At 34.2% G+C, this 14638-nt stretch overlaps 2 protein-coding genes across 2 annotated transcripts in view; one reads left to right on the top strand and one right to left on the bottom strand.

The window, feature by feature from the left end:
- LOC136806051 (membrane protein FAM174-like) overlaps positions 1 to 14638 on the top strand; it is a 420508-nt gene that overhangs the window by 349627 nt on the left and 56243 nt on the right. The gene's annotated exons all lie outside the window — the stretch shown is intronic.
- The window catches only part of LOC136806046 (voltage-dependent calcium channel type A subunit alpha-1-like), a 29276-nt gene continuing 16074 nt past the window's right edge, over positions 1437 to 14638 (bottom strand). Inside the window, exons 24-40 of the mRNA XM_067062616.1 lie at positions 14402 to 14500; positions 13863 to 13963; positions 13046 to 13241; positions 12090 to 12254; positions 11721 to 11828; positions 11419 to 11502; positions 9764 to 9889; positions 9106 to 9171; positions 7452 to 7555; positions 6459 to 6621; positions 6020 to 6147; positions 5268 to 5364; positions 4856 to 4961; positions 4416 to 4517; positions 2657 to 2772; positions 2199 to 2401; positions 1437 to 1876 (exon numbers count right to left, since the gene is read on the bottom strand). Of these exons, the coding sequence (XP_066918717.1) occupies positions 2285 to 2401; positions 2657 to 2772; positions 4416 to 4517; positions 4856 to 4961; positions 5268 to 5364; positions 6020 to 6147; positions 6459 to 6621; positions 7452 to 7555; positions 9106 to 9171; positions 9764 to 9889; positions 11419 to 11502; positions 11721 to 11828; positions 12090 to 12254; positions 13046 to 13241; positions 13863 to 13963; positions 14402 to 14500 (1878 nt within the window). The 3' untranslated portion in view covers positions 1437 to 1876; positions 2199 to 2284. The remainder of the gene's footprint in view (positions 1877 to 2198; positions 2402 to 2656; positions 2773 to 4415; positions 4518 to 4855; positions 4962 to 5267; positions 5365 to 6019; positions 6148 to 6458; positions 6622 to 7451; positions 7556 to 9105; positions 9172 to 9763; positions 9890 to 11418; positions 11503 to 11720; positions 11829 to 12089; positions 12255 to 13045; positions 13242 to 13862; positions 13964 to 14401; positions 14501 to 14638) is intronic.

The following is a 14638-nucleotide window of genomic DNA, read 5'->3' as shown; positions in this document are numbered from 1 at the left end:
ATATTTTTTTATATTCATGACTTCGTAAGCAAAAAGAACATCTGTCTCATCAAAAAATTCAGTAATTTGGCTAAGAACATTGATGTATGCTTATTATTAGTGATTCTTACAGATAAAGATGCGTTTTTAGAGCTGAAAATCATTTTTTTACAAAAGTCTGCTTGAGCCATCTTTTATCTACTTTCATGCAAAAAATCATAAACCCTTTTTTTTGCCGTTTTTTAGCTGAAATTTACCCAAAAAATATTTTCACAAAAATCGAGCTCCGTCACATTCGAGAGGTTATAGTTATGCATCTTTGTGCAAAAAATCATAAAGAATGAAAAAGCCATTCTCGAGAAAAGCTAATACCTAAGTAATTTATAATGTGCTTATAAAAAAATTCGAATTTGGCCAGTTTTTCTATGAAAACACGCCAAGCAACCAAAATTTCATGTCTAAATACACATATTCTTCAAAAGTAAGCCCTCGTGAGCAAAAGAAACATCTATCTCATAAAAAATATCGAGTAATTTGACTAAAAACATTGATGTATGCTTATTAATAGTGATTCTTATAATAGATAAACATGTGTTTTTTGAGCCAACAATTTTTTTTTGCTAAAATCTACTTGAGCCATCTTTTACTTATGATGGTACCCTACTTTCAAACAAAAAATGACAAAAAATGAATGATCCAATTTTTCCAACCGTTTTTTAGCCGTTTTTTGGCCCAAATTCGCCCAAAATATTTTTTTTTCGAAAATCGGGCTCCGTCACATTTTGGCCACCACCATTTTGCACCTTTATACCAAAAATCAAACAATTCCTATGATTCAATCCTGAGAAAAGTTGGTAACAGACGAACGAACGAACGGACGAACGAACACAGGTTAATTTATAGGACCTCTACCCCACCGGGGTAGGTCCAGGGGTAGTCCAAAAAACAACACTTTTTTTCGATCCAGTAGCATTGAATGGAGGCCAATTATATTATGTAGATGTTATGGAGGAAATTTTTAACCGAATCTTTTGCGGCTCTTGTTTGAAATGCAGTTGATGTAATGTAATATAGTTTCGATTGGGAAGAAATTCTTCATCGTTGGATTTATAAGATTATAGTCTTTTCGATGTTCTTGTTTGGATACATTGATTAAAGTCGATTTTTTTGCAACATACCAAAACTCAAAAATTTTAAAAACAATTTTTGGGAACATAGATCCAATAAAGTTTACAAAATCTTTTGCTAAATATTTTACTGAGATTTCCGAAAGTTTATTAGATTCAACCTACTTTAAACTTTACACCAGGATAAAAGCCAAAGAATTGAAGTTGACAGTCATTTAGGCCATCGACAACTCAAATTTATAAAGCTAGAAACAATTTACATCAGCCTTTGTCATTTTGTTTAAAAATATTGATGAATTCTTAAAAAAAACATTCTTGACTCACTTTATTAAAAAAACACATCCTCTTCAATGATGGAAGAAATATTAAAAGACATAAATTGACAATACAAGACAGTCTTTCAGTTTTTCAAACACATGTTTCAGTAAAAATTGAGTACATTATGTTGTAAACGAAATATATGTAGTATACGTGTTATATGATACGCTCATACTTTTTCTTTCGGAAGCGTTTCTTTTTCTTTTTTAAGGTAACCGGTGATTTTTCAACTCACCAAATAGCAACTATCAACTTCACAATTGGAAAACCAGCAACAAGCAACTATTAACTTCCTGACTAGAATTGTTATAATTTCTCATAATAACATCATTTGCAATAACCAAGAAGATCTTTTCCTTCCAAACTTCATAAATCCATAGTTATTACAGCAATTTGCCTAACTCACAATGTACAGTATGGTAAAAAGGTCCAATTTTCCACTAATGTAAACCCTGTTTGAAACACCCCTGTCTCAGTGCCCCGGTGGCATGATTTCAGTACATGTTTTTTTCAGTACATGGTTTCAGTACATGATTTTTTCCTACGTCACTGCAGTAATCAAATTTTTATTGCACTCATTTGTGAATTGAGATATAAATTGAATAAAGACAGCGACAATAAAAAACAGTTCTTGAATTCCCAAGCCATTTAGGATGATTACAAATGAGTGCAATAAAAGTTTGATTACTGCAGTGACGTAGGAAAAAATCATGTACTGAAACCATGTACTGAAAAAAATCATGTACTGAAATCATGCCACCGGGGCACTGAGACAGGGGTGTTTTGAAAAGTTTTAACGTGGTGCGTTAAAAAACAAACCAAAATCTTAACAGATGACGTAATCAAAGTTTTGCTTTTACTTAGCACCATTCCTCATCTGCTTGTTTTAACGTAACACCGCCGTTAGGGACGCTTCCGTTAGCATGTCCGTTACGTACCGGAGCTTTACCGTTCGCTACTGGTTTGGGTGGTTCAGCCTAAAAGATAAAATCAGATTTCGATAGTTTAGGTCTTGAAGAGGACTTTAAATACTATCGAATAATGGAGCGTATCGAATAATAGAACGTCGAATTAGAGAGCATCAACTGTAAATTCCTTATTATTCGCTATAAACAAATATTGAGATCTAATACAAAGGTTGGGTTCTAGATATGATCAATTCACGATAATCCAAGAGCATTTTAAGGTGACTATCTTGGACGGAGAAAGGGATAGTTATAAATTGGACTTACAGAAGGGACGAATATGGACTTTCTGCGTTCTGGTTGTTGAGCTTTTTTCATGTTTTTGTAATTCTCCCATATCAATTTAGCTGTATATATTTTCGCAATAGTCATGTGTTTGGCATCTGAAAAAGTGATAACAAGGTTCAAGAGCTTAAATTAAAATCAATTTCATGAAAATGACGACACTTTACATGAAGATATTTGAAAATTAAATGTGGAGAAAATATCACAACTTTTCAAAATTTTCTAATACTGATACGATACTAATACATTGTACAAGAAATCGTTTGAAAATAACCATCAAAACAACAAGTCCAAATGAAAGAATGACAATGCAGTATAAGAAGGGCTAGAATCGAATCTCCTTGGTAGCATTTGAAGCCTACCAAATCCAACCAAAGTTGCGCGGCCTAGCGTGGTCCACCTTGTTGTTACACAAATGACAGATTGGAACTAAAATTTACACCCAAATTTCGAAAATGATATCACCCGAAAACAAAAGAATCGCTAGATTCAATCCGTCGTCAAAAATACGGCGAATATTTTAAGGCTTCACTTTTTCTTGCCTCAGAAAGGTTCAGTTCCAGCCATTCGGGCTTATTTTTTTTAAATACTTTTTTACTTTTTTTACTTAAACTTCATTGAAGAATGATACCAATTTTTTAAATCAGTGCGGCAACTAGGTTTTATAAATCTGGAACTTTTTTACTTTTTTTACTTAAACTTCATTGAAGAATGATACCAATTTTTTAAATCAGTGCGGCAACTAGGTTTTATAAATCTGGAAGGAAGTTTTTTGGCTTTTTGGGATATTGACCAAAAAATTCTCTTACTGGCAAGACGGAATTTATGTATTTATACCGGGTGCGCCACAAAAAAGTTTCTCCCTTTAAAACTAATTTTCTCGAAATCTAAAAGTTTTAAAAGAACCATTCCTATTTCATTGGAAAGAAAAAAGATAAACTTAAATTTTGATGGGTCATTTATTGAATTCGATTCATTAGATCAAAAGTTATGCTCAATTGAATAAAAAATTTACTTTCGGAAAATGCTTAAAAACGTTAAATATTGACCTATCAAATTAAACAGAAGCATAATTACATGATATATCAATATTTTCGTTTCAGTCATAAAAAATGATAATTAGCTGTCGAAATGACCTTTTGTTATATAAAGGAAGGTTGAATTTCAATGAAAGGAAGAAAATTCGTCAAAAAAAGGCCAAATAATTTGGTAAAATTCATAAAAATACATCATCAAATATGGGTTTCGAGGTAGATCCAGCCTTACATAGACTTTATCCAGTCTAGAACCAAAAATCTGAGGAAATTTTCGGTAAAACTAAATTAAATTGATTTTGATGAAGAATTTAAACCCTTTCAACCCTTCAGTTTCAAAATTTATGTATTTTGTTACTGAAAAATGCTCTGAAATCATGTAAAGGCTATTGCAATTGCCAAATTTAAAGTAAAAACTTGATAGGTCGATTCTTAACGTTTTCGAGCATTTTCCGAAAGTAACTTTTTTATTCAATTGAGCATAACTTTTGATCTAATCAATCGAATTTAATAAATGACCCATCAAAATTTAAGTCTATCTATCTTCTTTCCAATGAAATAGGAGTGGTTCTTTTAAGATTTTTAAATTTCAAGAAAATTAGTTTCAAAGAGAGAAACTTTTTTGTGGCGCACCCGGTATCTTAACTGGACGGACGGAAAAGTTGCAACACTACTAAATACTGATGATCAGATAATAATTCTCTTACTTCGTGGAACACGAGGTATGATCATATCCAACGTTCGCTTTGGTACTTTTATTTGTTTCTTCAACATGTTCTTAAATTCTTGGTCTGTCTTCTTCAAGTTTGCTGAAAAAGTTGGAAATAATTGAGTAAAGAATGGAAGAACGCTGCAGTCTTGTAGAAAGTTGAGTGAATTATTCGATTAGAGAAATAATCTTCCCAGGTGGAAGTTGTTTTCTAGAGATTTTTATCCTCGAAATCTGCAGACCATCTAGATTTTCCATTTAAACACCCCTTTGATGTTACACCTTAACACTGAGTCATACAGGATTCTGGGATAGCCAAGTTGTATATAATACTATTGCTTTATCAACCCTCCATGTAACAAACAAAGAACTGAATGTTTTTTTATATGATTATCTAATGGTCACATGGAGAGATTCTAATAGTTTTTCAGTACTAACCATCTTGAGTGGCGACTTTGAGACCAGTCCGAACAAGAGCAAAGAAGGTTCCTGTATAATCGACTGTTCCATCACGATAATATCGCATGTTCATTTGCACAAGTCGCTATATGAAAAGATAATATAAAGCGAAATATATCTAAAGCCACGTACCTAAGCCACATCCCTCTCCACATCACCCTGAATATCTCAAAAGAATGTCTTTTGTCCGTTTTTTCACCTTTACCGAACTTTATTTTAGGCTGAAGGAAAATTGGCATTTCTATTTTCCAGTTGCACTAATTGTATCAAATTTAGCGAAATTTGTTATAGCCTTGTTTTGCGCCATCCATGAGACATAAGAAAGCAGTACCTCGGAAGAGTAAAAATCTCAAAGATATAATTTCAAAATAATCGATAGAAGTTCCAATACCTTGTATGCTACAGTTTTTGGACATTTCAAACCAAGACCAACAGGCGGTAACATTTGACGTAATAACTCACAGACTTCTGTGTGTTGTATACGACCTCTGAAAGAAAATATGATAGCTGGTTATGGTTAAGGTTAAGCAGAAAAACATTGCTGGACCTGGCTGGACCAAATTTTGGAAGAACTGTGTGAAAGTTAATTTTAAAAAAAATTCTAAAAGTTGGATGAAATTTTGGATCATTGTGCAAGCTTTCATCATCTCTTGTTAAGAAATTGAACCACACATTCTTCCACGAAGTACGAGGTCCAACGAAATGCGTGTTCCTAGACGTTAATCTAGATGTTAACTACTCTCGGGTACCTAATAGCCGGGGGCCGCTAATTAATTTTCCGAAAATTTTCCACCCAGGACATTCTTATTCCAAACCCCCCGCTTATTGATTTTTGGGAAAATTTTTTTTGAAAGTTACCTCTTTTGCCCTAATTCTGCTGTATCAGCCTCCTTTTCGAACATTTTCCACCCAGGACATTTTTATTCCAACCCCCCCCCCGCTTATTAAATTTTTAGATTTTTTCCAACCCCCCCTGTTTATTCCAAACCCCCTGGCTATTAGGTACCCGAGAGTAGAAGTACTTGATGCTGATGAAGTCACGTAACAAAAGCAACAAAAGCAATGGCTTCATTTTCTGTTTTACGAATATCTTAAATATGACAACTTGGTAATGGAGAGTGTTAACTTTTCAATTTAACATACGATGCTCTAGGATCGAAATCAGACCAAACGGTGACAAATTCATCCAAATGATGTGGTCCCAAGATACTAGAATCTTCTGTTAAAAATGCAAAGTTATCCATAATGACAGCAATGAAGAGATTCAACATCTAAAGAAAGAAAGTTTTACCGAAAATTCGAGAAATTTAATGCTTGCGAATATCTAAAATCATTGCATTCGCGAAATACAATTCACACGTAAAATTTAAAATCGTGACGTTTCCCAGAAACTCTATGGAAAATGAAAGAAATTAGGTCAAAAAGAGGCTGTTTCGCAAAATCTAATCACCACGAAAATTTCAAGTCTCGTTAAAATTAAGTTATTTTGAAAAAAATTGTCTCCCTTTTTTTAAGCATTCATTCAAGTCACACAGTAAAATAAGTCGCGGTGAATTTTCCTATTCCAAATGAAGATTCTTACAAGAAAAGAGCAGAAGAAAACAAAAGAGATGAAATAAACATAAGCAATTGGTGAGCCACAATCTTGCATGTTATCAATTTGAACAGATCTCAGCTTTTGATCACATTTGGCACCCGATGTACACGCCAACATTATGTTCGGCCAATTCTCGCCCGTAGCAACTCTAAACGTCAGTAAAATTTAATTAAAAATATCCTGTTTTGTGGCTGTTGTTTTAGTTTATATCTTCAAAGTTTGTGTCCCTTAACACATCCCTTTAAACATAAAAAAACTGTCACCACTGCCGTTAAAAGGAATTTGAAGTATTTTCTGGAAGAAGATTTTCCTTACAAACATCTATTCCTGGGTCAGGAATAATCAAGCCGTACCCAGCTGGCACAAAATATTTTTAATGTTATGTGAATGTCATGGACGTCGGACGGACGTTTTTCAGACGTTAGTAAGTAGTAAGTAAGTCTGTGACCACAGTCGGAGGCGACCCGAAGGCTTCTCTTTCGATAGCTATCTACCAGAAGCTAGGGGAAGGCACCACTCTTTGCTCCGCTTACCCTTGATCCCTCTCTTAATTGTAGAGCATCAAGCAGAGAGGCATCAAGTACCATTTTGGGAATCTTTGGTATGACCCGGCTGGGGATCGAACCCACAACCTTGCGAACCGTAGCCGGATGCTCTACCACTGCAATACGGTCGTTTTTCAGACATCAAGTACCAGCTGAGTAGGGTCCAGTACTCGAAACACGTTATTCAAATAATTAAAGTACACGTTTTTTATAAGAAAGTTATTGAAGCCTTCGGATGTTCTTAACTTTTTTGATTTCAAGCCTAAAATGTTCTTGTGACCATTTTTTACCCATGTTCCTAAAAAGTCGGGTGTTTTCGAGTCCACAAAGCCTTAGAAATGTTCTTAACTTGTTTTTAACATTTTGGCCATCGAAGTCTTATGTTCTTATATACTTTGTTCTTATAAACAATGTGTAAAAATGAATGTTATACCTGAATAATACTTGGGTACTAGAAAAATAAGTACTGAAATGGTTGTTCCGATTGATTTGATTCCAAGGATCATCTTCACTGTCTTTATCAATTGAAGAAAATATCTGAAATTGAAAGATCGTGATTTTCTATTCCGAAATTATTTTAGCAACATGCGAGTGAATCAATCATAAACTCGCTTCGCCAGTGTTGCATTCTTTCCTTCAACACTATAGGCTTCTGCTCATCCTCTGAAAACTTTATCCTTTAAATGGCGTAAAAACAGCAAAAAGAATGCAAAAACACCTTAAAATAGATCATATTTTCAAAAAGTTTAGTTTGGCGGGAATTTAATTTGGCAGATAGTGGAAAAAAGAAATTTTGGCGGGAACTTAATTTGGCGGATTCTGGCCAAACTTTTTCTTATGTACCAGTGGATACCCCTTAAAACCCACAATAAAAAGTGGTACCCTCTATCTCATTGTTTAGTTGGAGTGTAAGGCTGAAACTTTTTGTGGTGAAAGTACGTTGTCTATGATTGTCTTCCCTAGCAGTGATGTTTTGTAGAAAACAGTTTTCAGTTTTTCACGAGGAAGTGAAAAAGTGCAGTTTTAGCTATTTACCCCTTAAAACCTACAAAATGGTTTTTCTCGAATAACTTTTTACAAAAGAGTTCTTTTGACCTCAAATTTTGAACAGCGATTCACTGTAAAGTTACTAATGTTATGAATATACCATTAGTACCTAAATGATCTCAAAAATATGTGTTAAAATCAAAATACCCCTTAAAACCTACAAAAATAAGGCTAAAAACCACAAAGTCCGACCCTTGCTAACGGGATACTCAAGCTGATGGATACAAATTTGGTGTTGCTTCGTGATTCAATGGTTCAAAGACTTGCTAGAAATTCATTCCCACAACAATATTTTCATTTTTCAGGATTTCATGCCCATAATGCAATTGTGTGTGGTTTTTTCGTCAAAAACGGCTACGAAAGGCCATAACCTTCATTCGCTTCATTTTTGACCTATGGTTCTAATGTTTTTCTAAATCTCCATCAAATTTGTGACATTTTGGTTTGCAACATGACCAGGTTTTGAGAAAGTCGATTTTCAGATTTTATTGATCATCACCATAAAAGGGCTTTAAAGTAGAATTTTAAGGGCCTGTCATTTTCGTTGGGGTCTATTCACGAAGATGAAAATGATTTTTTCATACCTACCATAAGTATAGGTATCTAAAAAGTATAGGTTTTATGACCTTAAATTCAATTGTGTAATTTCTAGGTCCAAAAAACCCGATTTTTTGAAGGGATTTTTGATAAAATTTTGAATAACTTCGAATTTTAAGATACTTTAGCATCTTTAAAATCCTTAAAATTTGGTATTTTATGAAAGAACATTTATAAGAGGTTGTAAAAAAGTGAAACATACCACATAAAATTTAATCTGGTAGTTATGAAAGCCAAAAATGCAACATTGTGGGTTTTAAGGGGTATGTGGTTTTAAGGGGTATCCACTGGTATAACAAGCGAAATAGTCTAAGATGAATAAGTTTCTAAGACATAAACTTTCAGCCAGTAAGATCATAGCGGTAAAATTAGCAGTCCGAAGCATCGTCTATACTGTTTTTGAGGATTATTTTTAAATGGTATTTTTGATTGAAAAATCCTACCTGCATGCCAATGATTCCATAAACGAAAAACAGGAGGAAGATTAACATGCATACGTATGGTAACGCCTACAAGAAGCAAGAAGAAACAAAGTTTAGGCCATGCATGTTGAATTCTTTTCCAGTACTAAATATTATCTTGCCGTGAAAGTAGACGGTTAAAATGATGATCCGAGTGATCCGAGAAGAATTTCCAGGGGGTCTAAATGTGTGTTTTTTCTTTTTTCCTGAGGTAGAAACTTATTTTAAAACTTCCAAAAGGTTCCTTACTGATTTTAATTCGTCCAGGTAGGAAGAGAATTTTACAAAGGTTTTTTTTTGTTGAAGATTTCGCATTTTTCCAGGGAATTATTTTCGACTTGAAAAGGCTCACGTCCCTGTATGAATTTCTAATGGAACATCCCAATGTATCCACTATTCTTTGCGTAAGAATACATCAGGGTCATCGAATAACGAAAAGAATTGTCACCATAATTTTCTCGTTTCTAAATTTCAAACTGGTGCATTTAATGGTTAAAATCGTTAGAAACACAAACCATGCGTGTTGAAGTCAAAATTGTTTCAGTTGGACAAAAACCCGTTCAACTTTCCATGGTTCAAATCAAGGCTACTTTTGTGGGTTGTTTTAACAAAGAAATCCACGTAAACATTACTGCCTTACCTTGAATGATTGCAAGAAAGTCCACAATAGGATTCGTAAATCTCTGAAACGTCTCAACAGTTTGATCAAACGAAGTGCACGAAACAAACGTAGTGATGAAGTGTCGAAGGGAACCGTACCAGGTGGCTGAAATGAAACATGGGAATATCAAGCCCAATCGAGTTTTGGTCCGTTATTTTTACCCCTGATGGCTTAAAAAATCCTACCTAGTAATCCTAGTCCTAATCCTAGTAATTCTGTGAGAGGGGGATATCATCATATTGTCCGAAGTTTAAAATTGCAAAATTAACCACGCATAATGTATAACGACGCAAAATCAATTAACGAAAGTTACATAATGCAAATGAAGCAAATCAGAATAGGCTTATCATCGTAAACAACGAAAATGTCAGTAGATAAAAAGTTTTCTAATATGATAAATTTGCGATTTTACAATCTATAGAAAGATTAAATGGATTTAGGTTTTTCATTTGAACCTCAAAAGTTTACATTCGGAAGTATTCAGGGGAAATATTTTCCAATTGCCAATATGAGAAGTTTTTCAAGTTTGTTTAGGAGAGACCGAGTACGCATTTTAAAGAACTGTTTATACAGGGTTGCGAGCAGCAGAGGTAAGAAAATGCATTCGTGTTGTGGGATCGAAAGAAGGAGCATTTAATTTCATTAAAGAGACGCACAGGATAAATGTTTTCCCATTTTCCCGAAGGCTCCTCTTTCGATAGCCATCTACCCGAAGGTAGGGAAGGGCGCCACTCTTTCTCCCTGGATTGTTCCACTTATGACACGGCTGGGAGTTGAACCCACAACTTTGCGAACCGTAGCCGGATGCTCTAACACTGCACTACGGTCACTTTCCCATGTGATGTCCACTAATCATTAAGTCGGTGTTTTTTACACTTTTGGCAAAAACATGAAGTTTTTTTAAACAAGTTTCAAAATAAATACAAAATGCACCTTTTCTTAATATAATATCAGGGGAATCGGCAAAAGATTGAAGATGACATTCCATTTTTCCCGAGCCTTCTAGAGAAACTAAACCAGTACTTATAACTTTTTAGAGTTAGGAGCACGTCAGGATTAAACGATTCCATAATGAAAATGGATTATGGATTCCATGAGCAATAACTTTTGATCTAATGGGGCTTTAGGTTCACCACTTTAAAATGAAATTTTTAATCCCAAAACGCTCGCAAAACCGCACCTTTTGGTATCTAAGAATGTTTTAAAGTTAAGTGGAAGTGGCTTTTGATTAATTTTAGATTGTGATCAGTCCATTTTAACGATGAAATGCATCTTTTATAATTGTTCAAGTTCAGAGATGTTTTTCGGATGGAATTTTGGATCCAAAAGTGCTCTTCATCATTATTTCATAAAATATAGAGATCATGTATCAACTTCAGACCATCAGAATAAATTCAAGAGCCACCTAACTCTCATAATTCCAAAATTCTTAAAATCTAATATTTTGGAATATTGGATCCTTCTTCGCTCCTGGGACCAAAACCAAAAGTTCTAAGCTCGTGCGTTACACCTTTTTTGGAAGATTCCATCCCAAAATGCTTGTTCAAATTCATTCTATTGAAAAAAACGTTTTTTAGAAAATTTAATGTCACGTTTTTGCCAAAAGTGTAAAAAACACCGACTTAAGAACTTACTAAAATTTTCTTGATCATAAAATCCAATATACTACCCAATACAATGAACATGTCGAAATTGTTCCAAAAGTCTTTGAAATAGTTCTGAAAGAAGATAATCAAGAAATTTAGTGAGGGCAAATAATCAAATATTAGTTAGAATTGTTCAAATTCTTAGGCTAAACTCCCCCTGAACAAACAAAATTTACCTCGAAATAGATAAATTCCGTGTTTCCAGACAAATCACGGTGTTTGAGTCTTCAAGCAATATAATTAGTATAGAGTGAAAGTACTATTTAGGGATAAAAACCGTTCAAACTTACACATCCCAGAGCGAACATCTTGAGAGCGAATTCAAAGGTGAAAACGAAGGTGAAGACATCACCAATCATTCCCAAAATATTGCTATACCAATCAGGTTGATCAGCAAACTGAAACAAAGGAAGAGCAAAGATTCTAATGAGAATCAAACAATACCCAAAAGATTTACGGTCTCGTATATCCACAGTAGAAATTTATCACTTTTCAATTATAACAGTAGAGCGAAAATTTAAAGACTAATGCCTACTTTTTCCGGAGTTTAATAATGTCCTATATTTCAAGAAGTAACAGGCTGACAAATCATGTTCATCTATCGTCCATATATTTAACGTTAGATGAACGTTATGTTAAAGCTAGGTATAGACACAAACCTCCATCATAAGGACAACGGTATTGAGAGCAATCAAAACACTGATCAAGATTTCCCATTGCGATGACTCGACTAGTGCCCAGGCTTTATATTGCCAACTCTTCACATCTTCAGGCATAAAGCGTTCCATAGGTTTCGAGCGCATCACAAAATCAAAACTGTTTTTCTGAAAGTGAGAAAAAGAAATTTGGGAGGAAGGGTGGGGAAGGAGAGTTTATGGGGTTTAATAACTGCGTTGAAACAAACTAAAGGGCTAAAGCAAGCGTGTTTCGTTTTTTATCGATTGGACGAGACCAAATTAATTTATTGTTCTACGGGGAGGCTTCAGAAAAATATGGGTTGGTCGGTCGGTCGGTCGGTCAATATAATAAAAATTAATTTCTTAAAATCCATGGTCGAAAATTTAAGATATAAAAAATGTGTGATAATAATAAGAATAACAATAATAATAACAATAAAGCTTTACAGGTTTGCAGGCCACCGTGAAGACGCATGGGCCTCTATAAAACGCTCGTACTTTTTACAATGATCTTTTTTAAATAGATGTGATGTTTTGAAGCAGTAGACTTTTTGCTCCTTATCGATAAGTGATTTTCGTGCCATTTCCATTGTGATATTTTAAATTCATCTAAGTTCCGGGAAGGATTTAAATTTTTTCAACTTGTTCAGTTAAAAAATATCAGCAAAAAATATCAGCAATAAATTTATCAAGACCTTTCTCCGCAGCTTTGCAAATTCAATATTATTATTTTTTGCGATTTTGGAAAAAAACGGGTCGGTCAGGCCCGTAGAATAATAAATTTATTTGGGTCTCGCCTTGGAGGTCATCGACTCTTAGCTCCTTTAAATTCAAATTTAGCTCATTTAATAGGGCCATATACTAAAATTTTTGCGACTCAAAAGTTCTCTTTGTCTTTTTTATGGCCACACGAGAGTTATAAGATTCCTGATACATACCGTGTTTCTATCTAAAGCTGCATTTGGATCGATCTGAAGGTTTTGGAAAGTCAAGATGATCAAACCAACGAACACATTGATGAAGAAGAAGGAGAAGATGACCACAAAAACGATGAAATAAATGGCGATCCAAATCTTATTGTTCAATAAAGGTCCTTGATTCTCTAACTGACTGTCAATACCCGTCTGCATAACACTGGAAAAGAAAGGAGAGAAATGATGATATGAAGTCAAATTGCTCTTAATTACTGAAACCTCCCAAGAACTAAAATTTGTTCGAATTCAATCCCACAATCCTTTTCGTCTTAATTCAAAAGTCGTGAAAGTTATTAACTGTTCTTTGTAATTGAGTGTAATTTGCGTGCAAGCGTAATAAACGCAAAGGGTGATGGGATTGAATTTCAGTCAAACATAAAAATCAATGTCTATTTTTAGATTCGCGACGGTATGCTATTGTGGAATATTCGAGCTAGAGGCAAGTTGTTTTATAATCGTTTCTTACCTAGGAGGTCCAGAAACCTTGGTTGATTTAAAGAGACACTTGAGCTAGAAAGGTTCGAGTAAAAGAGACTCTACTGTCGAAATTACTTCAAAGTTTAAAATAGCATTTTGAATGTTCGTCATCCATAGATAGTAAATTGCTAACAACTAATGCAAATACTGTTGGGAAAACTTTCCACGATTTTCTTTCTTGCTGTTAATGTTGAGCATCATTCTTTCGCAGTTGTCGAAATACGCTCACTTGGGTAAGAAGCCCTTTTTAAGGTCCGACCTATATAAATCTTTCGGATTTTATTGTTTTTTTTAGTAAACTTACGCAGGCCAGCCTTCACCAGTAGCCGAGGAGAACAGTGTTGTGAGAGCGATTCCTAGGTGGTTAAAATTCCAATCTATCAATGACCATTCACGTTTCACTTGCTGAAAAGAAAAGAAAAACATTTTAGAGGATATCCGACTATTGCGGCAAAAAAGCTACTTTTGAATGGTTTTTAAGGGCTATATACACTACACAATATATTGTCAGGCAATATATTGATGATATATTGTTGAGTGCCGGAAAAATATATTGAAAAGATGTTCGCAATATATTGTCAGCTCGATTGGCAACAGTATAGGGGGATTGTTTACAGAAAGAAAATTTCTTTTTATAATAGAGTACCTATTGTTTACTTCGTACATTATGGTCCGAAAATGATATTGTCAAATATTGTTCGTCAATATATTGTGTAGTCTAAGTAACCCTTATTCTGCTCAGTTGTTCGAGTTAAGGTGTTACCCGACCTTTACCTTTTTGAGAAATTTGAACATTAGTGTCAATGGTCTGGTCTGTAATTTAAACAAAAGTTATTGTCTTACGATAGGTCGATTATAATTTTCTTTATCGAATGTGATATAATATCCTTGGCATTCGTCTTCAAATTCTTTCGACGGATCATTACATTGAAACAATTTACCCTGTAAATAAATACGACTTTTGAAATCAGACAAAATCTACTTTTTGACATTTTTGGTACTACTTCAAAGAGATGAAAAAAATTAACCTGATTTAAAATTAAAGGTTATTGCAGCTGCCTTCGTTACGTGAGAAATATA

Source organism: Clytia hemisphaerica, unplaced genomic scaffold, assembly GCF_902728285.1.
Source record: "Clytia hemisphaerica strain Z4C2 unplaced genomic scaffold, Clytia hemisphaerica genome assembly, whole genome shotgun sequence".
Lineage (NCBI taxonomy): Eukaryota > Metazoa > Cnidaria > Hydrozoa > Leptothecata > Clytiidae > Clytia > Clytia hemisphaerica.
The sequence above is the reverse complement of the archived record's forward strand: the minus strand, read 5'-3'. Positions and strand labels throughout refer to the sequence as shown.